The sequence below is a fragment of the Alnus glutinosa genome, chromosome 6 (assembly GCF_958979055.1).
Source record: "Alnus glutinosa chromosome 6, dhAlnGlut1.1, whole genome shotgun sequence".
NCBI lineage: Eukaryota > Viridiplantae > Streptophyta > Magnoliopsida > Fagales > Betulaceae > Alnus > Alnus glutinosa.
Genome location: NC_084891.1, coordinates 26476378 through 26504325, shown reverse-complemented (window position 1 = coordinate 26504325; position 27948 = coordinate 26476378). Strand labels below are relative to the sequence as shown.

General features: G+C 37.1%; 2 protein-coding genes and 1 long non-coding RNA gene across 3 annotated transcripts; 1 reads left to right on the top strand and 2 right to left on the bottom strand.

Annotated features, from left to right (window-relative positions):
- On the bottom strand, window positions 1–4502 carry LOC133871831 (alpha-(1,4)-fucosyltransferase). Its single transcript, XM_062309270.1, has 3 exons — window positions 3716–4502; window positions 1219–1392; window positions 1–1059 (listed from the first exon to the last, which is right to left on the bottom strand). The coding sequence occupies exons 1-3, from the start codon at window positions 4187–4189 to the stop codon at window positions 490–492; spliced, it is 1218 nt and encodes a 405-aa protein (XP_062165254.1). The 5' UTR covers window positions 4190–4502; the 3' UTR covers window positions 1–489.
- A 2478-nt stretch (window positions 4503–6980) lies between these two features.
- Window positions 6981–8464, top strand: LOC133870555 (uncharacterized). Its single transcript, XR_009900751.1, has 2 exons — window positions 6981–7085; window positions 8115–8464. It is a non-coding gene; the product is annotated as an uncharacterized LOC133870555 (long non-coding RNA).
- LOC133870554 (phosphoenolpyruvate carboxykinase (ATP) 1-like) lies at window positions 8114–15303 on the bottom strand. The gene is made up of 12 exons (XM_062307717.1): window positions 14889–15303; window positions 14108–14301; window positions 13420–13573; window positions 13201–13285; window positions 12239–12339; window positions 10765–11063; window positions 10486–10659; window positions 10292–10357; window positions 9876–10054; window positions 9599–9768; window positions 8639–8807; window positions 8114–8535 (listed from the first exon to the last, which is right to left on the bottom strand). The coding sequence occupies exons 1-12, from the start codon at window positions 15131–15133 to the stop codon at window positions 8392–8394; spliced, it is 1980 nt and encodes a 659-aa protein (XP_062163701.1). The 5' UTR covers window positions 15134–15303; the 3' UTR covers window positions 8114–8391.
- Between the last annotated feature and the right edge of the window lie 12645 nt (window positions 15304–27948).

Below are 27948 nucleotides of genomic sequence, written 5' to 3'. Positions count from 1 at the left end.
TTGGAAAAGAAATCATTAATATGGTATTGATGAAAAATTGGTGTAGATAGAACAACATAAGCTAATTCCAAAATAAAAGAAAGGGATACATTGCTATAATTACAGGAAAGCATGGATTCAACAAATTGAATAGATTCGGGGATTTGGCTTAGGTGCTACAAGTGCTGTAGTTTTTTCAATAGTTCGAAATAATTTCTCTCTTGACGAAGCACCAAAGCTCCATTCGGCTTTATATGCTTTTGTGGCCTCCGTTTGCTGCTTACCTACAAGATGGGGCAGGACTGGCTTGATGCTATTGGCAATTAGTCTTTCTCATAAAAAAATTTGGAATTAAATCTAGATTAACATCTACTTTTTTCAACTGTAAAATCTATCTGTAATCCATTTTTGTATACACATAAAAATAACCCTCAAATTAGGATGCAAAATCCTAGGATCAACTATGATCAGGGTAAGAACAAACTCAAGAAAAACACAAAGCACTAAAATTCAATCGGCTCTCCAATTCCTCCCACCTTTTCTGCTAACAGCCTCGCACAACCGGCAAGGCAATGTGTCAAGGCTCATTGCACGGGTCCTTCCATAGTTACCCAGCACACCACATCTTCTCCAAGCATGGTACTCTGCATAGGCTGCAGGGTCATTGGCAAGGGCCTTTACATAAGAAGCCAATTCCTCCAAGGAGCTGAATTTAGTCCCATCTATGATTGAATGTGGCGGGACAAAGTCCCAGACATTGGGTGCACCAAAATATATAGGCACTGCGCCGGAGTCTAGCGCATAAAATAGCTTCTCTGTCACATAACTCTCTGTCATGGTGTTTTCAATGGCGAGAACAAACTTGTAGTGAGACATGGCACAATGTAAATGGTCCCACCATTTCGGGGCGACACTGGCATCAGTTGCACACTCGGGGTAGAGAGATAGGGCCATGTCTCGGCCCCCAACATTGTTCAAGCACTTGCCAAATGAGTGGTGAGGCAGCAAGCTCAGAAGTTGCTTGGCAAGCTGATTTCTTTGAGGAAGGCAGCGTGATGAAGACCAATATACAAGTGTATCCTTAAAACAAAGCAAGGAAATTAGTACAATATATCAAACTTGATGAAAGATCATATAGGACAGCGCTTTGTTTTTTTTTTAAAAATAAATAAATAAATAAATAATCAAGATATTATTAAAAGCGCATAGTGCAAGCATATAGGAAAGCTCAGTACTTACATTGTTCTTCAAAGAAGACACATGATAATTTCGACCATTATGAAAGAGTGCACCAGCATAGGTCGACTGAACATCATCTTTGGCGTGATAACTAATAAATAAATCCTCTACCCCTGACCGTTTCCTGCCAGCCTCAAGATCCATATATACACGAATCGGATATCCAATGCGTCTCTGACAAACATAAGAAAAAAAACCTTAATGAAGCAGGAAAACAAGTGTCCCACAAGTGATCTAAGCCATCTTGATAACCACTGATGTATTTTTTTATTTTTTGATAGATAGATAGGGAAGGGGGAAAGGGGAGACTAATCACCACAAACGGTTGACTTATAAACACCGATGTTATATTCTCAATGCAGACTCCTCTCTCTTAATTATACTCAAGCATTAGCTGGACAAGCTAATGAGCAGTCTATCTGCAGTTTTCACCTGAACATTATCCACATTAACTTCGCAGATGTTTATGTTAATAAAGGCAATCAATTACAAAATATTCCTTTATTGTTTATAACACAGGTTATTCTTATAAACACCAAAGAATGCAAAAACCTCCTAAAAAGGCCTCCCTAGCAAGGTTGAAAAACTTTTGTACTCGTGACTTAAAACTTGTACAGCAGAAATAGCATCAGTTATTATAACTTTAAAATTTAAAGCAAATAAACCCTGTAGGAAAGAGAAGAAATACTTCAAGGAGCTAGGTAGAACCAAACGAGATAAAGTATATTTAAAAGAAATAATAAAACTGCTGTAACTTTGGACAAGATAAATTCAAGGCACTTCTTTTGCACGTGGGATTTTCCTGCCAGCCTAAAAGAACATATTACCAGAAGAACCTGGGTGAAACTCTGATTATCAGAGGTCAAATCATGATAGCTATCTGAATATTCAAGATAGTAATCAATCCCTTGAACATCAAAGCTTTAAGAATGCAATCTAAGGGAGCCTTAACTTTTCTTGCTAGAAGCTCACAACAAAAAAGGGCAAATACTACTAATATAAGTTTTAAAAGGTTGCTTGTCACTGACTATATATGTATCAGCTAACATTCTCAAGATACTTCAAGATGTGTTTTCGGAAACTCTACTTCTAGGTCATAAGTAGCTTCAAGATTTTTTATTATTATTATTCTTTAAAAAAGCCTCTTTTTTTTTCTTTTTTTTTCACTCGGCAATTAACTCCTGCATCCAACAGGAATAAAACCTGCAACATTACCCACCACCCATACTTGGGGGACGAAAACTCCATCAACGCAAAGACCATTGGCCATAAGTAGCTTCAATATGAATTCCTTTGCTTTTGAAAGATCTTCCATTACTTGAAGTGTCTAGTAGGCACACATACCCATGTCTTGTGGGGACAGCTACTCTAGTGCAAAGCAAAGGATCTAGATCCAGGTATCAAAGCTTTTGCAATTTACATTACACTTAAAGTTTGTGATTCCACAATCAATTGTACTTTTCAGTCTTCTATAAACCAATATTTGTAAGGATGCAATTTCTCTGGTCATATAACCTCACTTAATAAGAGATCGCCACCTTTAAAAAAAATCTGCAACTCATTATCCTTTGTGCATTAGTATAATCTAATCATATTACGACCTTGCGAGATAAAAATGGCAGAGCATAGCTCCAACAGAATACTCACCTCCATTCCTAGGAAAAAAGATCTTCTAAAAGGCCGTTGGTCCCAATAATAACAAGACCTACCATATTTATTTTCATAATTTAGTTTTTCAATCACTAACATGGAAGACGTTATGTCATTTCAGAATCGGAGAACAAATAAGTCTCTCAATAACGTAATCTCTCATACTACAACCAAAAAATGCACTACTGTATTCTTCCCTTCATTTATTCCTCTATCCGTCCCAATCTAAAACCTTCCATTACTTTTTTGCCTTACAAATTTTGTTTCAGTAAAAGAAAAGTACATTTTTTCTTATGTTAAAACATCCAATCCAAAAGCTTAAGCTGGCAGGTGGAGATGCTCTCAAGTCCCGAACACAAACTGATCTGGAATTTATTGACACCCCTCTCACGTCCCCCCACAACCAAAACATAAACAGAGACAACTGGCCCCAATGAATCCACCAGAATCAAACTAAAAGTGATATAAGGCCATTCGAGTTTGGCACATGGATCCAAAGAACCAAAAAAAAATGGACTTTGATACCATACTAAGCACCGAACCTAAAAGCTTAAGTAGGTAGGTGAAGACTCAAATTCCGGAATTTGAAGCTGAATCGACAACCTCCATATGTAGATCACAAACACAATAAACTAAAGATAGTAAGCAGTACTCATCTAGAAGTCATATACGCAATGCTCCTCTTTTTTCTTTTTGTAGGTACGCAATGCTCCTCTTATTTGATTCATACCAGCAACCTAATCACCTAACTCTAATCAAACAAAATTTACAACAGAAAAAGAAGGCCTTTATGAATTGAAACTTCCAAATCCAATTACTTGGGCTAGACTGGCGAACAAAAGAGTACCTGAGGCGGAGGGGTAGTGGTCTCGAATAACAAGGCATCGGGCCTGTCAGCAAGAACAGAAGACTTAGTCCACAAACAGCTCAACCCGCAGCGGCACGAATACAAATTGTCCAAATTGTCAGGAATCCATGTCCACCCTTTCACCAAAACACTGACATGCTCCATTTTCAGCTCAGGGCATTCAAGTCCAAAATCTTGCAAAGAAGAAGACCCATTTGACTGAACTGGGACCAACGCTTTGTGCTTCTCCTTGAACCGAGCGCAACCCACCTGAGAGTCCCACTTCCGGAAAGCGCCGATCAAATTGGTAAATGGGTCCGGTCCTGATTTGGTCTCCGACGAACCGGGACGGTTGATGGGTTGGATGGAGCTCGATACGGATGGGAATTCGAGGAAACCGGAGAAGAAGAGGAGCAAGAGCGTGAAGCCCAACATGACGGCCACAGTGAAGGTGTTGAGAGGCTTCAATGGCATGGTGGGCGCTGATCTTGTAGTTTGTGTACTCTCTTTCTCTCTCTTCTGAAGAGAGAGCAGAGAGATAGAGAGATTCAGTCAAGAGTCAACGGATTTGATACCTGAGAATTCAGAATTGGAGACTCTGGGTTAAAAACTTTGTTTGATCAGAAATCTTCTTCTCTTGCGATCTCTGTCGCATTGATGGATCAGAGAAGTTTCAAAGTTGTTGGGGCTGTTTCGAGTATAAATACGAGAACCCCCGACTCTGACCCAGATTGATGGCGTTGGTTTGCTTTTTAAGGATCCTCCTCAGTTGGGTTCTGGACCTTCTGGTTGTACATCGGTGACTTACGGTTACAAAGACGCATTTAGTCTACCCGCATTCTTGTGTTTAAAATTGTAGTTTAGCCTTTAAAATTACAGTATCTTAAAAAAATCTAATTGTTTATGATTTCAAAAGGTAAATTTTCTACATTTAAAAATTGTAATTTTTTAAAAATGTGATTTCCAAATAATTCAATTTTTGTGATTTGATTTAAAATCGCACTTTTTGTCTACGAAATCGCAATTCCAAACACACTTTAAGTATTGGACAATCTAAGAACCGATCCAACCTGACCAGTATGATTAGGGAGCGAAGTTTGTTAAAATTTAGAAAATGCTAATAAATACTTCACCTCTATCATACCACATTTCACTTCAATCATCCATTGTTTAAAAAAAAAAAATCAAGGACTGATGTCATAGGTACTGCCACTTCAGCCCAATGGGATAAAGGTCGGTTGAGGATGTAATATGTAGCATTATTCGAAGGGTCATGCAACATAGCATATAAACATCCTACAGATATCTCACAAAGTTGATATGACAAGATCTAATAGTCCTTAGATCAATCTTCATAAGAAACAAAAAAAGGGCAACAAGACCTTTCGACATCAAATTTGTGGAAATATAGGCAAAGACGATGTGGCAAAGGCTAGTAGTCCTTGGATTAACCTTTGTAAAAAGAAAAAGAAAATATCCCAAATTATTAGAATTTGCCACATCAACTTTGTGGGATACTTGTGGAATGTTTGTGTAGTAAGTAATACTATATATCACACTACTATCTCATTACTATCTTATTATACTGATAGACATTGTCAATCTACTCTTAGATCAGTCAGTCATTATAAAAATATATAAAAAATCAATGTTGGATTGACAATGTCTTATCAACATAGTATGATAATGGTGTGGTATATGACATTTTTTCTAATGGCATGAGTGTGTAGTATATAACATTACTCTAAAATTTATGAAAACATGTTTGGATAATTATTTACATCTTGAAAATGTTTCAACTTTTAAACAACAAAAACACTTTTTTAACAATGGTGCCAAACATTTTGTACATTTCTTGTTTGAGCCGTTTGTACAATGAAATAGAGGATGAAGATTTATTCAAAATCTATATAGCCTTTCAAAATCAAAAATCCCATCATCAAAGCTAAGCAACCTAGCGCTCTCCTGAAAAAACCCCCCGAAATCTTCTGAAGGCGATCACGCCCATCCCTCTAGGGAGGAGGGAAGCTCAGAGCTTCCTTCCTCCCTTGCCCCCTCCCACAGCTTTCGCCTCTTTGGAGGCCTTTATCCCGCTAGGGATTGCTCTAGTACCCCCCGTCTCCCTAAAGACAATTTTCCCGCTAGAGATCGCTCTAGCTTACCCAGCCTCTTTGGAGGCTTTATATCTATTTCTGTCTCCAGCACCACAACCTTCAGCAGCCGATCTATTCATCCACCGTGCTTTTCGTCGGGGAAACTTAGGTTCATGGGTCGAGTTCTTAAAAACTAGATCTACGTTCCTCAGCCGTTCTCGGCAGTGCACACGCCTCCCCACTGAGCTCCCTGTTGTCTCACGTCTCTGCCGATCCCAGTGTCACAACCATCGGACCACCCCCCATCGGCGCGTGACCCGTACGCGCCAGCAAGTGCTTCTCACTTGCCGGCGCGTGATGGTCGCTCTCCTCACTTCCTTCGCTCCCCGCCACTGCTTTCGACGGAATTTGGTGGCTTGCGGTGTTTTCAGTGGGCGAGAGGTCTTCAGCCGCTAGCGCGTGTTCCTCATGTGTCGGCGCTGGCTATTCCCATTAGGCTTCTGTTGTGTTGTTTTGCTGTTTTTTCTAGCTTTGTATTTATGGGCTTTGTGTTGTATAGATTTCCCTTGTTATCTCCGTAATGATTATGAAACTGGTGTTGGGGTTCTTCGAACTCTGTTAACACCTTCAATTACTTTTCATGGGTGTTCAACTCTGATACTAAATTATACAAATTTTGGATAGAATTCATTTTTGAATACTGGCTTGCAAGGGAGAGTGCCCAAAAACTTATATACACATGCTTAAGATTGTATTTAAATCATATGTAACACTTAAGATCGTAACAATTTCACGTGTCACCGGGGGCCCGGGGCCACTGTAGTAGTGCTTTAACTATGACTACTATTGAGCTTTTTGGCGGTGGTTTCTCGCATCCGTGCGTCGAAATCTTTGGCCCGCATTTTTGAAAGCATTGACACCGCGTACTTTCGTTCTTAGGTTTATTTTCATGTATTTGCTATCTTTCCTATGGCCATTGGGTCGCCCAACCCAATTTTAATGTAATGTGATCTTGGTATCTATTAAAAAAAAAAAAAAATAGCCTTTCACTCTCCTCCTTTTGTTAAATCATCAATTGTCCTAAAAACTTGTTGATAGAAAATGATAAATTTAATTATTTAATTCAATATTCTAACACTCCACCTTGACAAGTAACCCAACACGTAAACTATTAAATTGAAATGAAAGGCGAATGATAGAGACATTGTTCGAACTAAAGACTTTTCACTCTTGATACCAATCATTACTTGTTCAAAAGTTTAAGATAATAAAAAATGGTTTAATTTTTTTACCCAAAAAACGGCCACTCGGCTCTTTCTAAAGAGAGAAACTCCAGAATCTTCTAGAGAGAGAAAGCTTCCGTTTTAGCATGCTTGCCGAGGGAGAGAGGCTCCCTGCCTTTCTCCTCCTGGTCTTTGGCCCTCCTAGCCTCTAGGAGGATTTTGTTCCTCCATGGCTCGTTCCATTGGAGGGTAGTTCTTCTCCTTGCCGTTAGGGCCGGGAGTTTTGTTTCCTCCCGGACTTGTTATGGTGGAGGTTTTGTCCTCCTAACCCTTTTGGGTTGAGGAGTTTATGTTCTTGTTTTCTTTTTTCTGACCGAAAAGGCTACATGCAGTGTTGGTTTGGAGGATCGGTCACTTCTTCTTCGTGTCTCCGGTGGATCTCTTGCCGTGCTCACGGTTTGCTTTCTGTGCTAGATCTGTTATTTTCTACTGGGTTCCTTATGACACGAGCTTCCCATCTGCATTCACTGTCGCCATCTGGTTCGGCCGACTCAAGCTGGTGGTCTTGCCGCTCGTTCTTCCCGGCGCGTGGTCTGCATGTTGAGAATGACTTCTTTCTTTGGTAGGCGCGTGTGGGTCATGCCATTTATTTCAGGCCCTAGCTGGTGGTGGTTGGTCGTTGGCAGTGGTTGTTTGCTGTGTGGGGTGCCTCGGGGGACGGCGCGTGTTTCGCACGCGCCATCTCTATTTAGGCAGTGGTCCTCTTCTTTGACGTTTGTTGTGTTGGTTTTTTGGTGTTGTATATTCTCTTGTTGCTTTGTTTTCACAGTTTGTCTATGTAATGCACAAATTTTACTAGGCTATTTGGTGTATGTGTAAGGAGAGGCTTTAAGGAGTGTCCTTGTAATTTTTGTGTATTAGTTTAGGCAGCTGCTTTTAAGTTAGACCTAGTTTTGACTTAGGATGTAGAAGTTTCTTTGTACCTCTAATCTATCCCTGTAATGCCTGATGGCTTTGTTTAGCTTTTAATGTAGCACATGCTGCATGTTCAAAAAAAAGAAAAAAGAAAAAAGAAAAAAGAAGATAAATTTAATATTCTAACATATTTACCAAATCATTTAAGAAAACAAACATAGTTATGGTCTTCCTGTAGATGCACATGAACCCTTTTCCCTCTATGAGACAGCTTAATATGAATAGATACAACACATTCACGTACCCTCTTCCCCCACCTTTTTTTCTTTTTTCTTTTTTCCTTTTGTAATACAGATAAGATTATGTAAAAATTGCAAAATAATGGTACATGAATTCTCTAATGTCCATCCGTTTCACCTTTGCTCCACCAAACACAGATTTATATTCAGAAGACGGGACCAGCTGCAAGGATCTCCTCAGTCAGCTTGTTATCCTCTCCAATCTTGTAATTCAGGAATCCCTCAAAATTCTTCTTGAACAGACCCCCTAGCTTCATTATTGTGTCCTTGTAGGCATCCTTGTCAGACCACTGCAATTCAAGAGGATCGTGTACCTCGTCAAAACAAATCAAGCGCATGCCAAAAAACATAAGCAGCATATATATATATAAAGGAAATAAAGAGCCAACTAACAGTGTTTATTGGATTCAGGATTCCTGAAGGCACGCCCTCAATTTCAGTAGGGATCTCAAGTCCAAACACTTCAGTCTTGGTGTAGCTTGCGTTCAGAAGGGTCCCCGAGTGAATGGCATCAATGATCTTCCTGGTATAAGCTAGCTTTATACGGCTACCTGATCCGTAGCTGCAGAAAAAGTAGATGTCAAAATTTACTCAGTAAAAATGAAATGCATGGGGAAGATTTTTTTTTATTTATTTATTTATTTATTTTTTTGTGTTTGTTAGGAACCGGGCCGCTACATACGGGTCTGGTTCCTAGTTGTTTAACAGGGAGCCCAATCAGAAGAAAGAGCATTCACAATCGGGTGCCATCAACCTCTCTCGATCACGAGTGAACAATTCCAATTAGCAATCGGGGTATGTCTTGGTGGTCAACGAAACCGATCGATGCGGGGATTGATCTGCTATTTAAATAGGTAAGGGGGCGCTGACAGTGATTTGACAAGATCTGACCCATAAAATGAATCTTTGGGTCATACCCTTTCAGGATCCCAATGTACAGACACGATAAGTACAGTAACATATTTTACTTAGTTATGATAATGCTGCCATAACTCATATGCATGACGGATCTAATAGTTGAGTCACCTAACTCAAGTATGGGGGAATAGCGGGGCATGGCCAGCACGGCCATCTAAAAGCTCAAGCGACTATATATACACCGGAGGAAGAATAGTAGAGAATCTTTATCTTTTTCTAAACCTAAACTCTTACAATTTCCTTAAGTTTTTTTTTTTTTGTTTTCAAACACCATCTGACTTAAGCATCAGAGTTATCTCCCGTCGGCCCGCTCTAACAAGTTCTTTTGTCTAATTTCTTTTCTTTTGCAGAGATCAAAGGCTAAAGATACCCCTTCTAAAGAGTTTAATCAAACACCCAGAAACTGTCAAGAGTGTTGTTTATAATATATCATACCTTCCACCTGACCAGCCAGTGTTAACAAGCCAACCGGTAGCCCCATGATTTTGCATCTTTTCAGCCAGCATTGCTGCATACTTTGTGGGATGCAGCATTATAAATGCTGCACCAAAGCAGGCTGAGAATGTAGCCTGTGGCTCCTTGACACCTTCCTCTGTCCCAGCCACCTATTTTCACAAGTTCCAGCAACAAAATTATGGCTAGTCCCATATATATTGGCAGCCTTGACAGCCGTATCCAATAGCAAACAACTATGCTAAATATATGCATCTACCAGAGCAGTGTAGCCGCTGATAAAATGGTACATGGTCTGAGCCAGGCTTAGCTTGCTCACAGGTGGAAGCACACCAAACGCATCACAGGCTAGAAGGATGACATTCTTTGGATGGGGTCCAACACACGGAATTTTAGCATTGGGGATGTACTCTATAGGATAAGCTGCACGAGTGTTCTCTGAAACAAACATATGTTGAATCAGCATGAAATGAGTACTGGTTTTGTGTCATTAGTACATGGAGGCAAAAATCTACATTTGATTCATATGATGTACATACACATCATTGAAATTTGTGCTAGTAATCCATTTCAAATTCAATGGTGATTTTAAAAGCCATATCAACTTTGAAAGGATAAAAAGATGGTCCATAACATTACTCATTCAGCTTATTCTAAATCAGGTGTGATCTTTACCTGTAACAGATTTGTCTGAGTAATCCACTTCTCGAGTATGCTCATCAAACACAACATTCTCTAACACTGCCAAAGACAAGCAATCATAGAGAAGAACAAGCTAGTAAGCAAATGCATATTCATTTGATGTGCCATTCTTTAAACAAATGATTTTCACCAAGTAATGTAAATGTTTTATTGAAAACTTAATGTACCAGTTCCAAACTTGATAGCGTTCCAAATATCAGGCTCCTTGTCCTTTGATAACTCAATGCACTTGGCATAGCAACCACCTTCAATGTTTGACACACCATTCTCGCTCCAGCAGTGCTCATCATCTCCAATCAAATACCTATTATGATCAGTAGACAGAGTTGTCTTCCCAGTGCCTAAGACAGACACAAACGTAGATAAGAACATCCTTAATAACAGAGCGATCGAAGATATTCTCAAATTATATATATATGTAATGGGTGCGATGATATATAGTATACCAGATAAGCCAAAGAAAAGGGCAACATCACCATCGTTGCCCACATTGCAACCAGAGTGTAGGGAGAGGACATGGCGCTGAGGCATGAGATAGTGCATAACGCTGAAGAGACCTTTCTTCATTTCCCCAGCATACTGAGTGCCAAGGATGACCATTTCCCTCCTGCCAAGATTTAGGTCTATGCTGGTAGAGGAAGTCATGTAGTGGGTGTAACGATTACATGGGAACATCCCGGCATTGTATATTGTGAAGTCCGGAGTACCAAAACTCTCCAGCTCTTCAAGAGTTGGTCGTATACACCTGTCACCCACCCCGTTTATTGTTTGTCCAATAAGCTAATAGTGTTCTACGAGAAATTCTATATAATATATTTTTATCACATAATTATATCACAATGTTGGTGTGGCAATTATAACTATTGGGACATAATGCCGCTCTCTGCGACCGCTCTAAAAACAGGCCTGTTGGGCGCGATGTCGAGGTTTATAGAATATTTGAGTTTATCTCTCTTAAAACCAATTAATTTTAGGTGGAATGGCAGCACATGCTCCAACAAATAGTATTTGAGCCAGGAAGTCATAGATCAAGTTGTGAGAGCATCATCATGAGGGAGAGATTGTTGGGACACAAGTCCGCTCCCTGTGACCGCTCTAAAAACAGGTCCGTTGGGCGTGAAGTCGAGATCCATTCCCTTAACACCAACTGGTTTTTGGTGGAATGACAACTCATAGTTCGACATTAACCAATCTTTGGATTTTTATTTTATTTTATTATTATTATATATAAGGATTGATCCAGGGGTTAGTTGAGACTTTTTTGTCAGCAGTCTAGGATAATTGTGACATAAAAATATAGTTTTTAGCATTACTCAATGCTGCTACTCCCCATGTATCCTTTTGAGTAATGCTACATATTACACTCTTATTCTTTTCGGCTGATGTGGTAGTAGTCATCAGCCCTTGAATCAACCTTTGTTAAAAGATTGTGCTTTAGACCTTATTTTTCAATTTAGTTAATTCAATACATGAGTTTACAAAGATTTTAAATGTAAGATCTCGAACCATTTTTCCCTCTCTCTTTTTTTTTTTTTTCTCAAATAAATAACAAAAAATAAAATGAAAAATACTATTATGCCTTTTTCATTAATTTTTCTTTAAAAAAAAAAAAAAATCAGACTGGGCCACCCCCTCCACCGTTGCGGCCACCTGGGGGTCTGCTTTTTTGTTTTAATGTTTAATGAGAAGGGCATAGTAGTAGTATTTTTTTATATATAATTTATTTTATTTATTTGACGGGAAAAATGGTTAGAGGTCTTAGATTTAAAATATTTGTAAACTCTGATAAAATCCAAAAAAAAAAAAAAAAAAAACACAGGAGGGTTATAAAATATTTTCCCTTAAATTAAAGAAGTCTGCAATCTGGAATAAGAGTAATATTTATAATGTGGGAAGTATTTTATTTTAATTAGTACTTACATGTTATGCATGAACAAGGAATGGTAAGCTCTGGCAGATACAATTCGGACTTTGATACGGTATTCTGGGTCCCAGTTCAAAAACTGATCATTCACATATACCTGAAACACAAATTTCAGCCTCATTATTCCTCCTAATTTTGTACAAATGATGAACATAGTCACGAAAAGTTCTAGCTGCTGGTCATTTTTTAGGATCATCTATTAATGTAAACGATAATAAGAGAATAACAGTATTTAATTCATCATTTGAAGAATAATTGTTAATTAAAGCCATTTGCAGCTATTGATTTCCCTAAAAATAACACAAATTTTAATTAGTATAAGAGCTCACTACAAAAAAAAAACCCCGGCCTTTAGGGTCGTTTTCTTTCACGTCGTTTAGCACAATACCCCGGTATCGTGGCCGAACTGAAACGTCGTTTTTTTTTCCAGATGTGTCGTCAAATGCTGATTTTTTTTTTTTTTAGTGGAGTGACAATTCGGTTCATAGGCCGGCTTACTTATTCGAACAAGTCTCGAGCAGCCGGCCAAATGAGGTGGCACCCTTTATAATAGGATGAAGCCTTGGGAATGTATGCATATCCCTTAGATTTAGGAATGGATAAAGTATCCTCAAAACTCAAACATTGAAGGAAAATTATTTGAGTTAATAAAGAAATATATACACCCCACCATTCACTAATAATACACATTTTTAAGCTGTCATAACCAGCTCATTGACACGTCCACCACAAGACCATGCATATCTGATAAGACTTGAAGCAAGGCAGGTTATGACTTTCTAATAAAAAAAAATTGGTATTTATATCAGCTGTCACCAAAAAGTAGGGTCAAATTAACAATAAAGACCAAAACTTCAAGATTGCTTTAAACTTAATTATTATATTTAGATGAATGATTCAATCTTTTGACCAAAAATAAAAATAAAAAATAAAAAAAAGAAGGGAATGATTCAAATACCTTATCCAACGAGTTTAAGTAATCCACTGCTCGTTCTCTGTTGATCAGGAAAGTTTGCTCGTCCATTTCAATATTGGGTGAGCCCCTGACACGTTTGCCGTCATTTTATAACAATTCATGTAACGTGTTTTAAGTGATTTTTTTTTTTTTTTGAAGAGATATTAGGACGAAAAGGAAGGAAGAAGGATATATGTAATATTAGCATGAAAAGTCACTTACTTTCCCCACCAAAGCTCATCCTCCGAAGTTTTCTCCTTCACTACTCGTTTGTCTCTCGGCGCCCGGCCTGTCTTTGCTCCGGATAGAGTTGCTAAAGCACCGGCAAATGTTATAAACGACCCTTTCTCATACTTGATAGCTTGCTCGTACAGTTCTGTAAACCATAATTAACATTAGATTGCGGATTAATTAGCCTTAATTAGAGTAATTACTGTCAACAGTATTAATTACTACAATTTTATTTATCACAAATTACCGTAAATACATACGTCGACGCAAGTCATTAAAATATAGACGGTTACGTGACCGTGCACGTGACGCTTATTATATTTAAAAATTGATGTGACATATGACAATTCACGTGACATTTATTTTTATAAATATGACGTCCCACATCGTTTGAGTATGAAAATGAGGATCCACTTATATGTATATTCGCAACCTTTTTAACACCATGCGTTTAAAAGCCGTGATTGCCATGAACTCAGTTAATTAGCATGCTTATGCAAGAGTAGTACCAAATTAAGTAACCTCCTGAAAGTCTGGTTCAGGAAAGTCAAAAGCAGACAATATTATTTTATTGGAGTGGTCGTTACAAATAAAATATGGAAAATCACATAAATTTATGAGAAAATATAATTAAATTGAAAATGAATAAAATTAAGTATAATGAAAATGAATGAATTACCAGCAGGAGAAAGATTGTAAAGGACGTGGGTGAACTTGAGCGCACTGTCACTGTTGGCCAGGGACAGAAGTGAGGGAGTGTAAGAGTGTTGCCCAACGTTGGTCGGCCCCCGCGGGCTCTCTGCCGTCCTTGCTGCCGGGTCCCCTCTCACCAACTTTGGCCCCGTGTCCCTCGTCAGCGACGCCAGCGAAGCACTAATTAACCAAAAATAAAAAATAAAAAAATACATGATTAAGAATTTATGAACATTCAAAGCAAATTAACTTCTGGTTCCAAGGTTGTCTTGAACTCTTGATATGTTATATTAGATTAAGAATTTGGCTCAGGCACGGTAAAAATACATGATTTTGGTCAAATTTTTCTTTCTCTTATTCAGTTTATTGAATTACTATTTATTCTAATAAAATGTAATTTTACTTGAAGACCCAAACTTTTACTAATTAGGATTGTCTATAGTTATTTGTCTGAATTTATAAGAATTTGAAAAGGTCATTGTAAGAGACCACTTATGGGACTTACCTTAAATAAAAATTAGGTTCTCTTACTACTTATCCGATCAGATGGTTTCTATAGTTATTTCCCATAATTCCCTGTCAGAATTTTTTTAAATTCGAATTAATAATTATAAACAATAATTTAATTTTTACATACGTTAAATAGATGTGTGAATTTAATAACTTAGTTGGAAACAAGGTTTTTCCATTAACTTTTGGTTCGAAGGTTGCCATGATATTTTATATTATGATCTAATTATCAGAACGTTTATTTCATGACAGCTTACCTAATGGACTGGAGTTGCTGTTTCTGGCGTGCCTCTTCGGACATAGGGGTAAAGGCACCCTGCGCTCCTCTGATCGGAGTCGTCGGCGCCGACCTCTTTTTCTGAAGGGAGTGGAGCTCGTCGATCGTATGAGCTCTCACCGGAGGCGTGCTGTCGTCGTGGCACACCTCCCAGCTGCTTGTCTGGTTCCTGGGCATTTGGATCTTCGGCAGCCCCTGATTACGTACAGGTCCGTTGTTCTCCATCTTTTTCTGTCTACGTGACAATGAAGATTGAAGATGACAAATTCAAAAATATTCTTATTCTCGACGAAAGACAGAGAAAGAGATCGAACCGGAACCTTTTAACGGTGACAGTTTACGAGATAGAACTGGAGACTTTAAGGTTCAAGGCACCAGCGCCTGGCAGAGTACGTGTGATGTAAGGGCACACAAGGCTCGCTTTTATAGGCTTCATTCCAACACCGAAGCTTAACTCGGGTTTAGCGCTTTAACCATGGTTACAAGTCCCAAGATAGATATTTTGGAAAGTTGGAACGTGAAATACACGTGGGATAGTTCAGGGCAGTGGCCGGGCACTATCAATTTTCTTTGCAAAAATGATAGTCAGACACACGTCAGCAAATTAATTTCAAAATATATAAATTTTTTAATTATTATTATTCTATGTTAATGAAGAATGAATTACCAATTACATAAATCAATGAACTAATTCTCACTTTTTTGGTGTAAAATTAGGAGCGACAATTCGGGTTATGTGTTAGCATCAGTTCGGGTCGATGTATGAGTATAAAATTATATAGGTTAATTTTAACTCGGCTCATATAATTAAACGGATCAGACCTTTCAATGTTAATTCATTAATTTTGTGTTTGTTGTATAAAAAATTGCAAGCACTGATATTTCGTGTAGGTTTTGGTAATGTTAAAACATATGTATAAGATTATGAGATATGTTAGCTGCACAACAATGCTCATGTGTCCAGCATTTTCATTTTTTTTTTTTTTAAAAAAAGAAAAACTGTTAGACACATCAGCATTGTTGTATAAAAATTGTGCAAATAACATATCTATAAGACTATATAAGTCAATCATAATTCAACTTATTTAATTAAACGGTCAAATCCCTCGACCCTAATCTATTAATTAATTAGATGGTAATTAATTTATTTAATCATATATTAAATAACTATTCCTTTTGGAGTACATAATCTATTGGTCTTACTTGCAACCTGTACCTGGGGTTCTGTGCTAGATACATGTCATTAGCAAACGACCATGTCAAAACGAACAAAGTATTTTCTTTTTTAATTGAATAAGAAAAAAAAAAGTCTTATTATTTTCTAAAAACAAATGTTTTGGGTAAAGGACACATTTTGTCCCTACTACAACGGAAGACTTTTATTTAAAAAACACAAACAAAAGAAAAAGGTACAATTGAAACAACCAACTCCCGTGAGTTCTGCGTTTGCCGTAGCTGAAAGTGTGATGGGCGTGATATGAGTCATGAAATAGAAAATTAATTATTTTTTAGGATAGCAAAATAAAGAGATAATTTCATTTAAGGATATTTAATTATCGGCTTATTTGATTTAAGGGTACTAAACTTCATAACGGCAAAACGTCTCAAACTAAAGTATTCAATTTTTCAAACGTTTCAATTACAAATATTCCGTTAGGATTTGCTGTTAAATTCTGTCAAAATTCTCAAAATACTCATTTTTTTTTTTTAGGAAAAAAAATTGCTAGGATTTAAGTGTAGGTCAGAATTTAACGAAATTTGCAAAAATATCAATGCCTGAATTTTTAAAAAAAATTATAATTTTTTTTTTTTTAAAAAAAATAAACACTTTAGTATTTTGAGAATTTTAATAGAATTTAATGGCAAATCCTAACTGAGTACCTGCAATTGAGACGTCTTAAAAATTGGATACCCTAATTTAAGACGTTTTGAAGTTCAGTACCCTTAAGTCAAATAGGACGATAGTTTAATACCCTTAAGTGAAGTTATCCTAAAATTAAATTTGAGGAAACCTAGACTTCCATATAGGGACCATTGGACCAACCTAGAGGGGCGGGAGGGGGCTTCCAGCAAAAACAAATTGTTAAAAAAGTTTTTATTTTATTTTATTGCCTTTAAGTTAGTTGTTAAAAAAAAAAAAATAGGTATATATATATTTTTTAATTTTTACTTTGAGCCCTTAAAGTTAAATTTTTAGTTTCGGCCTCTCCATTGCAGGGTAATTTGAAATATTTTTACTTTTGATTTTTTTTTTTCTTTTTATGATTATTAATGAACGTATACTAGAGTGCTTTATATAGGCTTACAAGAAATATTGGAATAAAAATAGCATACTTATCCCTAAGAGTCTAAGACTCCTAATAATATATAACCTTAATCCAAAAGAAAAAATCCATATATAACATTGAGATAATAGTCTTCTTTTTTCTTTTTTCTATCCAAAGTGAGAAAATGGGAAAATTACAATAAAATAAAAAATAAAGGAGATAGAAGCATTCTTAAAACATTTGGGAATATGTCAAATAAATGACCCGACCCATCAAATGAACAGGGGCCACCGACAAATTAAAGCGGTTCAAAAATAGGCAAAGTTTCGAAAACGGAACAAAAACTAGGATCAACAGGAGGTGTGAAGGAGCATGACTGTCTCGAGACCCTTCAATCCTTTTCGAATCCCTAATACAGAAAACACAGATAAGAACATAACCATTTAAATACCCTTCAACCGTATCCAACCTTACATCCATGTAATTTTTTCTTTCTTATCCTTATATTCCTCGCATTGGTAGCTTCCTACACAGTTTATGCTTCTCACATCCATGTTAGTCCGCAACAATTCTTAGATAGATAGACTAGTAGGCTAGTACATTTTTTTTTAAAAAAATTATTATTATTATTATTTAAATGATGAAAGGGTTGCAAAGGAATAGATTAGTATAGTTTGAACGTCCGAAATTTATTTTATTTTCTATCATAATTTTTCTCTTTTTATCACTCTTTTTTTTTTCTTTTCTTTTTTTAAATCTCTATTTTCCTTTCGTAAAAGTCATAGTAGTCTAGCGTAGTGTGGGGATCTAACCATATTAAAGCAACACACACACACACACATATATATATATATATATATATATATATATATAATGATTTATTTTTTTATAGATAAAAAAAAAAAAAATAATAATTTATTTTTTTATAGATAAAAAAATAATAATAATAATTTAGAAATGAAGAAGATCTTATCATCATAATCAGCACCAGCGAAGCCACCATGTTGGTGGACTTAATAATAGAAAAGATGGTCAAAGAAGGCAGCCACGTGGCCCACTTCTCTCCCGGAAATTGCTCCCTTTTTTTTTCTTTTTTCTTTTTTATTGGATAATTAATCTTCCGACTTTTTAATCTTTGTTTTATGATGAATGATGATCACCGCCACCAAAAATATTTGAATAAAAAAGGAGGAAATTGTTACTAAATCTTTAGGCAAAAGGCTCCAGCTCTCTCTGCATGAACTTTAAGGCTGATGGTCTATGACCAACGATAATGAGGAGGCCAGGGGGAATATGGGTGTCATTATATCCAGTTATCCATCAATGGCAGAAGGTTCATAATTCACAAGATGGACTTTCTATGTTTGCCCTCTACCTCTACGTCCAAGAGATAATTATAGCAAGCAATGTCATTATTAATTCCGATTCAATAGGGTCACATGCATTCAATATTCCGATCTCTTGAATTTTATGTCCGAATTTAAAATTTAGATAGTGATTTAGAGAAGGAATTTTGGGGTATGAGATATTCGGATAGGTCAGCCATACACTTCGAATTACTCAGATAGGCAGACACCTCGTGCCTATGAGAATCTCTATCTTATTTCCTATTCAATTTTTTTGAAATTTGGACAAAAAGTTCAAGAGTTTTAATCGGGGCATTCAAATGGATATTCAATTTAAAGTGAATAAACAAAATTTTATGAAGGACCCTCTTCTTCTTTGGAATTTTTTATACTTGATTTTGGCATAATAAATTGAAAATCGTTTCCCACATAGCCCTTTAAAAAATAAAAAAAAATAAAAAAAAAAACCAAGAAAAAAAGGGGTTGCCGGCATAGACTACACCAGTTGTTGGGCTTGGGCTGTGTTCAAGGTGCAGGTCTGCCATTTCATACCCAGCAAAAGGCCCCCAACTCAATCTGTAGTCCAGCCCATGGCTTGGGCCTAAGACTTCCATGTGCGGCCGTCACTTGGCTTAATTTGTGAAGCTTTTCGGCGATGTAGAATAGATTTGAGATCAACACTAGGAAAGAGAGCAGGGCTACCGAGATTGTCCATAGTTTTATATGGAGATGTTTGAGCGGAGGAAAAATGCTTCAAAATGAGGTACTTGCGGATTTTGTAAATACCCGAAAGTTTGTTTGACTCACTCGAGCAAAATTGCTATAAGTTTTTTCACTTGAGCGTCGCTCGAGCAAGATGCTACGGGAGGCAAATAGAAAGTTAGCTCGAGCAAATTTGTAATAAAAGTGTACGAGTATTTCAATAAAGGTCTGTTTTGTAATTTCATGCCCGCGCCCCTAGCTTCTATTTAAGCACAATAAGGGAGGTCTGGCTACTCAGTTGTTGTTAATCTTCAGTTCTATCAATTAAAAGCACTTTTGAAAGATTTTTTTTTTTTTTTTATTATTATTATTAATATTCATTATTCTCTATAATTTTAGAGTTTTCTACGATTTATAGAAAAATTATGTAAAGTCTAATATGTACAAATTTAGTTTTCCACTACCTATATTGCACTAATTGGTATCAGAGACTAGTTATAGTCCAATCTCATTCTTGTAGTCATCGTCCGATCCCAGTCTTGGAGTAATGTCATAGTGGTGACCCCAACTTCCTAGAGTCCCTATAATGCTCAGGCAAATAGTCAAAACATTAATAAAATAACTAAATTTATTTCTATCTTCTTATAGCTTAAATTTTAAAATAATTAATAATTATATGAGGTCGTCACTTTGAATCAAACCCCGACCCTCGTAGTTTTTACCTCCATTTTTCATTTCAAATAAATTATCATACGGATTCAATTCAAATTTTATTCCACTTAAACTAATTTATTGAGATATTTGGTAATTTAACGCAAATATTGCATTAAGAGGGCTGCTACACTCACCCAAAAGCTTACACCAATTTTTTACACCCTGATATGACACTCCACATTAGTTTTTTCTTTTTATTTTTTTATGATTTTCTTCTCAGGCACACAAGGAAGATCGATGCCCCCGAACCCTCCAAGACAGTCACCGCGGAGCGTCCATTTTCAGCCGAGTGTCCATTTCCGAATGTGTAACAGATATATTAGTTAATGGGTCTCCTTAGCAGTTTAATGAGCCTTGGGCCTTATTAGTTAGTGGCCTATTAGTTTAGTAGCCTTTAGGTGGGTCTATATAAACAAGACTAGTTAAATGTTTTAGGCAAGAAAATTGGTATCCAGCCTTTAGACTAAATGGAGGGAGAGCTCCTCGAAATGCTCATGGAGGTAGGCACCCTCGAAGTTACTATATCTGTAATTTTCCATTGATTCAATGTTAATTCCATTTCCGGATTCATCATCTATCTTTGATTCCATTACCTTCCTCAGTTCATCATCAATTTAATCCCATTCCAATTTCATTTTACAATTCTGAAATATAAACCCTAAATTCCTAAACAGATAATAAATCTGTTACAGAAGGCCATGGACGGGCAGCGACTGAGCTCGGGAAAATCCGGCCAGTACCCACACATACCGACGTGGGTTTGAGAGATTCGGCCAGAAAACCACGTCGTCCAGATCCCGAACAGCCTAGATCCGGCCAAGCGTCCCGATCCAACCAGAAAACCACGTCTTCCAGAGCCCGAACCACCTAGATCTGGCCGAGCGTCCTGACCCGTCATCCCAATCCCGCTGGCCTTCCAAATCCTGTCGTCCCTAGCTTCTTCGCCGGTCGGAGAGAACGAGAGAGAGAGAGAGAGAGAGAGAGAGAGAGAGAGAGAGAGAGAGAGAGAGAGAGAGAGAGAGAGAGAGAGAGAGTTTGGTTTTTAAAAAGAAGAAAACAAAAGAAGGAAAAAAATAAAAAATAATCTGATGTGGAATCAACATCAAGGTGTAAAAAATTGGATGTAAGGGTTTGGTAGTAAGTCTAGCTTTTTCCTTGCATTAAAATTGTACTTATGAACTTTCAATGCAGGCAAGATGAGGACATCAATAATCAATGTTAAATTAGGACTGTCAATTTTGACACGACCCGATAATCCGACACGAACACGATACGAAATTAGCAGGTTTGGGTCATAAACGAGTCGACCCGTTTATCTTGGCTTGGTGGGTCATGTCACGGGTGACCCGCCAGACATTATTATTATTATTGTTATTATTTTTTTAAAAAAATATTATTAATTTATTATTATTAGCTGAACGGTGAAAACACAAAAAAAAAAAAAAAAAAAACACTAACTTCTTTAAGTTCTTTCCTTTTTCCTTCAACGCCGCCTGGCCCGCCCCCCTCTTCTTCTTCTTCTTCCATTTTCTTCTTCTTCTCCCCGTCTCTCTACTGCGCCGTCGTCCTTGAAGCCCCACAGTCTCCCCAATGTTTCCGTCTCTGCTAACTCCCCTCACCGGTCGTGGTCTCTATCATCGTCGAACTCGTTCAAGCTCAGGCCCTGGTCTTCGGTCCCTACACCTGAGTCCGATCGCAACACGAAGAGCTTGGAGGTCAGAGCCACCTCAGTACCCGAAAGCACTAGCAAGAGCGCAGAATCTAGCAGCTTGTTCAAGACGTTGGAGACTTGGAGCTTAGGGCGTTGTTTGGGCTATGGTACATCTTGGTCATTTTCAACATCTACTTCAATATTTACAAGAAGCAGGTGAAGTTCTGATGGATTTTGCGATCTGATTGTCGATTTGATTTTGTTTTGACTGCTGAAAGTGAAACATTTAGTTGAAATTTGAGGTGCTGATTGTGGAATCGTGGATTTTGATTTGATTTTGAGATAATGGCTTGCCCTTAGCTTTGAATGTTCAAATGGGTCGTGTCGGGTCGTGCCGACCTGATACGACCCATTATGCTAAACGGGTTTCATGTGTCGTGTTGGGTGATCGGTGAAATTGTTGTGGCGTACCGTGTTTGGAGCCCTGACCCGTTAACATAAACGGGTTATGGGTCTTAACGGGTCGTGTCGGGTACCTGTTTTGCCAGCCCTAAATTGCTAATTAATGCTACAATAATGGTGACTAGTCACTGTCCATGTTTTACTTTTAGTTAAACTAAACTAAAGGTCGGTTTGTGAGTACGATTTTGTAGGTAAAATATTATAATTTAAATTAAATCGTAAAAATTGTATGGTTTGAAAATTACGTTTTTAAAAAATTGCGATTTGAAAATGTAATTTTTTTTTTTTTTTAAATCACAGACTAGGGGTGATTTTTTGAAAACGCAAAATTTTAAAGGTCAAACTGCGATTTTTTTCAAATGCTTAACTTCATTTTTAAAAATCACTTTTTAAAATTACACATTTTAAAATCGTTATTTTAAAATCACATTTTTTAAAATCGTAAATTCAAACAATCCCTAAGAGGCTAAGTGGAGTTTTTAATATATATTGGCCAATGGCTAATTGAGTTTTCATTATAGTCAATACATGGTCCTTACCTACTGCAGTACTAGAATGAAATGAAATTCCTTCTGTCCATTTGTCCACTAATAAAAAGTATAATGTTTTTATTGAATACATAATAGTTTGATTCTTTTCATATAAGATGTGTTGAATATATTTTGATTGGGTATGTAACAATCCAAATGAGAATAATGGTTAGTCTAAGGATGAGGAAGAATACTAGCACTAGTTTAAATTTTTTCTCAATTTAGGAAACTAAACAACTTTTTGCTTTTTTATTTAAATTCACTCCACAATATATAGCTTCCATTTTATCATTTCCCAATACCATTTAAATATTCTTTAAATTAAATGTTAAGAAAAAGAGAAAGAAAAAAATAAATCATTTGAATATTGTTTCAAATAAATGCTAGCTAGAGGAATGAGAGAGGAAATATAATTTTTTTTTTATATTAAAATAATGTTAAGGGAATTACTTTTGTTTCCCTAGATCTAGGTCAGGGTACAACTTTTTGTTCCCTTGGTGTTTCCTTAATTCATGGAACAACAAAAAAATTTAATTCAATGAATTTTTTTTCAGGAATTTTCCCTATATTTAGGGAAGAGAATAGGATTTAGAGCATTTATAGTGAAGTCGTAAAAATCTGTTGTATTTTAGCTACCTAGTTTTCAAAAGCTCTAAATACCAAACTCCCTAAATATTATCTACTTTAAAATAAATCCTATTTTTTTTTTTTAATTAACCTTTCAACCAACCAACCAACTAAAAGATCAAATCCAAACTTCTACTGGACCCAACCCCACTTCCACTAGACCCAACCTTCGACAACCAACGACTTCACAACTAGTGGAGGCTCGACGGTTGGCTGTTCATCGCGAACCGGCTTCTTCGATGACCGGTGGAGGCTCGACCTTCTCTGCTTTGACGATCGGTGGTGGCTCGACAACCAATGGAGGCTCAACCTTCTCTGCTTCTAGATTCATTGGAACTAGTTTTCCACGACGACCACCTTCTTCGACGGTTGGCATCTTCTCGATCGATTTTGCCCTCGACTGGCTTTCTACCTCTGACAAACGACCTTCGCCCGCGAAATTGAATAAAATATTGTAAAACAAGAAGAGACGATCGACTTGCCCTTGTCTCATCAAACGAGGGTTTCTGACAATCAGCAATTTCACTGTAGTGGCAGAGAGCTTGTTGGAGACGTGATTTTGAGCAAAATCGTCTGATTTTGGTGATTTCGTTTCTTTGATGACTTCACTACAAATGCTCTTAAGGAAGTTGTTATTAGTGTTTCTAAGAGTTAGGGGTGGGTATGGGTTGGACGGGCCGGTTTTTGCAATTTCCCACACCCCGCCTGCAAGTAACGGGTTTGAAAACTATGATACGCAACCCACAATCTAGGATGTTAATCCGTTAGGTGTCGGGTATCACAAGGCGGGACGGATTCTGGGCAGTGTATTCTCTGATTTCAAAGATGAAGCAAACGAAGCTGTAAAGACAAAGATGAAGCAAAGGAAGATGAAGCAAATGAAGATGAAGCAAACAAAGTCGGTCCTTGAAACTAGGGATCGAGGACTCGTGAATGAAGGACAAGTGGCTTAATTTGCAAAAGGCATTAATGAGGCGTTTAAGTTACCTAGGAAAGGTGTTCCAGCTATTAGGGGAGAATCGTAATATTTCGACATTTGTTGCTATACTTTAATTGTGGAAATGTGTTCGAGCAAACAAACAAGGAAACATAAAGTCAACTACTGCCACTACTCCTATTAATGATCTCACTTCTCCGCATTATTTCTCACTTCTCCATATTCGGCGCACACCTCAGCTCTTGATTACATGCGACAAATGCGTAACAGAGAACAAAGGTTATATACCAACCATATGCATGTGCGGGGCGGGGCGGGGCGGGAGAAATCAATTTCCACAAGCCACCCCAAGCTTGATTTCGTACGCCAAAATCTTTTGATTCAAGGTAGTTACATTTCGTAGAATCAAATGGCCAGCTAATTGAGAGTTAGTTAGAGAGAGAGTCTTCCAAGGAGTTTTGCATTGTTGGGGAGGGAGGGAGCCTCCCCCGGTAGTGATTTTGTCCCTATCTGGTGTTAACCAATGGAGGTTAGTTTTCTCTCAACCATTAGGGTTGTAGAGCTTTTGTTTCCCCCAGTAGATCCGGTGGTGGTTGATTTTCCCCTAACCCTTTAGGCTATTGTGGTTTGTGTCTTTGTGTTTTTTTGTTTTTTTGTTTTCTTTCATTTCGTTCAAGCAGGAAGGCTCAACTCAAGAAGCCCAGTTTGGGGGAGTGGCTGGCTTTTTGTGTCGTCGTCAGAGTGCTTTGGTTGATTTTTTCTTCGGAATTTTGAAGCCAGATCTACACACATCCGCCGAATTCTGCTAGACACGTGCCACCCAGCCGCGTTCCCGGTCTTCGTCCGCACCCTTTGCCAGAAGCACAGGTCACGTCGATCGTCGGAGCTCGGCGCGTGGTCTTCACACTCCAGAGAGCCTTTTGCTCTTTGGCGCGCGTGACAGCCACACTCCTCCTTTTTTGGCCGTGCACGGTGGGGAAGGGGTCTACGGTATCCGATTTGCGGTGGGGTGCTACCGGTGACAGCGCGTGTCCTCCATGCGTCGCTGTCTCCGGTGAAGTCAGCCTTGTCTCCACTACTGGCGGCTTGTTTGGGTGTTTTTCTGCTTTGTGTGTTGTATATTCCTCATATTTCTCCAGTACATTATGTCTATGTATTGCTCATATTTTATAAGAATTTTTGTTAGCTTGATGTTAGATCGACCCTCTTTTATTTTAAAGTGAGCGTTAATGTAAGAGAAGCTCAAATGTAATTCTGGTAAGATTTGTTATTTCTGCTTAGGTAGTTGTTTTTTTAAGTCAGATCCGGCTTAGAGTGTTGGAGGTTCTGTCCCTCTATTCTTAAATTGTAAGCCTTAGGGCTTTTTCAGTATTTATAATAACACATGCTATTTGTTCCAAAATAAAAAATAAAAAAATGACCAGCTAATTAGTTATTATTACATTCCCTACTTGCTACTTCAAGCAGGTGAGACCTGCACCAGTAAAGCCTTAACACTTGAAAGAATATAAACACGACTGAATGTCTGAATTTCGAGAAAGATCACGCAAACAAAGCATTAAAAAAACAACAACATGGGAAACCTAGCTTCCTGTTCACCTCGCAGAAATGTCTACATTTTTCTAAGCACATTTACAGCAAACACAATGTCCTGAGTGGTTGGAAAGTACGTAGCTTAATTTTAATTTGTGCACTAAATATATTCAACTCCTTATTATTTCTTGCATAGTGTTTGAAAAGAAAAAAAAAAAGAAAAAAAAGTAGGGCCATAGCCCAAGAAAATGTTGGGAGCAAGTTGTGCAGCAATCTTGGAATGCACACCAATCATGGGAAAAATTCAATTGAAAGATTGTCTCATTTGAAAACCCTAATTTCATTATGTTAACACAAAGGTGACAACTATTAGACACGAGTCCAAGTATCAGTCGGACATCTGCTCTAGCTTGTCTTTCTTTGTTTGTAAAGTACAATGGAGATAGATAAGAAAATGCAGCTTTTTAAATTAAGCTGATATTCTTGTAGGCAATCTTCAGCATCCCGGCAAGACTGTCTGGTTTTATTTGTTACTATGAATATCGATTTGAGGGTTAATTCTGAAACAAGTTGCCTGTTTGTCCAATTTTTCTTGTGTTTTTTTTTTTTTTTCCTCCTTATTTTGGTCATGAATCTATGATCGAGGCAACAGATCGATCATTCAATTTTTTTCTCAAGCAACGTACCCACATGAAGTAACTTGAAATCAAAATCATAAACAATGTGTTTATTATGCGCATAATAAGCGTGTTTATTAATGTTGATGGCAAATATTTTATAATTATGGGATTAATTTTATGGTTTGTCGACACAGGTATCCTATTAATTATTATCTTTTCTCTAAATACATATCGTACTTTAAAAATTAATGATATTTGTGATCTATAAATTCACTTATTTAATTTCTGTTAGAATTATGGTAATTAATGTGCATGTGCATGTGAATGTGAGTCTAGATATATAGTTATGTCAATTTCTTAATTTTCACTTAGAGAGTTAGGGGCCGGTAATTAATTATGTCGGGATATTAATTAAATAATTAAAATTATCATTTTTTTTTTTTATCCATTTAAGACTTTGAGACAAAAATTGATTTAACATAGTATCATGCATGATGAACAAATACGTACATTTACAAGGATTAAAAAGCAGTAGGCCGGAGAAACAAGAAAGAGTAAAATTAATCTTGAAAATCATATCCTGAAATGTGCGCATATTTCTTCTCCACGACCATCTCAATAAAGTTGTGGCAAACACAAGCCCTGAAATCTTCGCAGGAAATCTCTATCACATCTTCACGCCCCACCTCTCCCCACCTTATCTCTTTCTTGACTGTATCAAGTTTCACTCTTTGAGAAGCATGTATCTCTCCTCCTTACCAAAATTAGTAGAGCCTGCAGCCGGCTGCCGTGGCACTTCTCACGACCACTGGATTTGGGTTTGTCTTGATCTAAGACAGCAACAGCCTTATTATTGCATGTTGGTACTAAAATTGTTACAAGATTATTTAGTGTCGAAATTCTGCATATATATATATATATAGTGATTATATTGAAAAGGGCATCCAGACAAGTGACAAGTAAGAGATAGAATCAAAGGAACATTGATAGTTTGATACCCTTATTTGATTTTAGCTGCAGTTCATGTCATTGTCGGGCTTTGTACCCATCCATCAAGGCAAATACAATTACTCCCTAATCGCATGCATGCACCACCATTAATTAACTAATTAAATACTTAATTTCCTAAGTTTCAAATCATATTAAAGTTATCACACTATATTAGTCTCAAATTTAACTACTTATGAATAACTTTGGTATTATATATCTTTTGTCAAAAAAAAAAAAAAAACTTTTGTATTATATATCTACGACTTGACTAGATTATAGGTAGTTACTAGTTCCTAGTAACTAGTAACTAGTTGACTAAATTACTTTTAAAAAAAGAAAAAAAAAAGTTAAAAATTACAACTGCACAGTAAACTCAATCAATGAATTCTAACGCAATTAAGTACATTGTTTTAAAACACCAAACTAACCCCCATAAAGCCTAATAAAGAGGGTAATTCTCCCATGGTTCCGTCCTGGATTGTTAAGTAGTTAATGAATCCTGTTATCAATTACATAAATTAAATAGGCATAAAGATGGAGTAAAAAATAATTTGCAAAGTCAATTATTAGTAAGCAATTGGGGGTGGTTTGATTTTCCTTGCCATTCTTACACCAAAGATATTAATTAAAAAAAGAAGAAAAAAAGAGAGAGACCAAAATC

What these genes read in the sequence shown, in the direction of transcription:
- LOC133870554 (XM_062307717.1), bottom strand. Translation starts at nt 15,133, where the DNA reads ATGGAGAACAACGGACCTGTACGTAATCAGGGGCTGCCGAAGATCCAA. An exon ending in CTCAGACAAATCTGTTACAG is followed by an intron (nt 10,055 to 10,291) that starts GTAAAGATCACA and finishes TGTTTGTTTCAG; the next exon opens with AGAACACTCGTGCAGCTTAT. An exon ending in TCAGCGGCTACACTGCTCTG is followed by an intron (nt 9,769 to 9,875) that starts GTAGATGCATAT and finishes TTGTGAAAATAG; the next exon opens with GTGGCTGGGACAGAGGAAGG.
- LOC133871831 (XM_062309270.1), bottom strand. Translation starts at nt 4,189, where the DNA reads ATGCCATTGAAGCCTCTCAACACCTTCACTGTGGCCGTCATGTTGGGC. An exon ending in CCACTACCCCTCCGCCTCAG is followed by an intron (nt 1,393 to 3,715) that starts GTACTCTTTTGT and finishes TATGTTTGTCAG; the next exon opens with AGACGCATTGGATATCCGAT. An exon ending in TGTCTTCTTTGAAGAACAAT is followed by an intron (nt 1,060 to 1,218) that starts GTAAGTACTGAG and finishes CTTTGTTTTAAG; the next exon opens with GATACACTTGTATATTGGTC.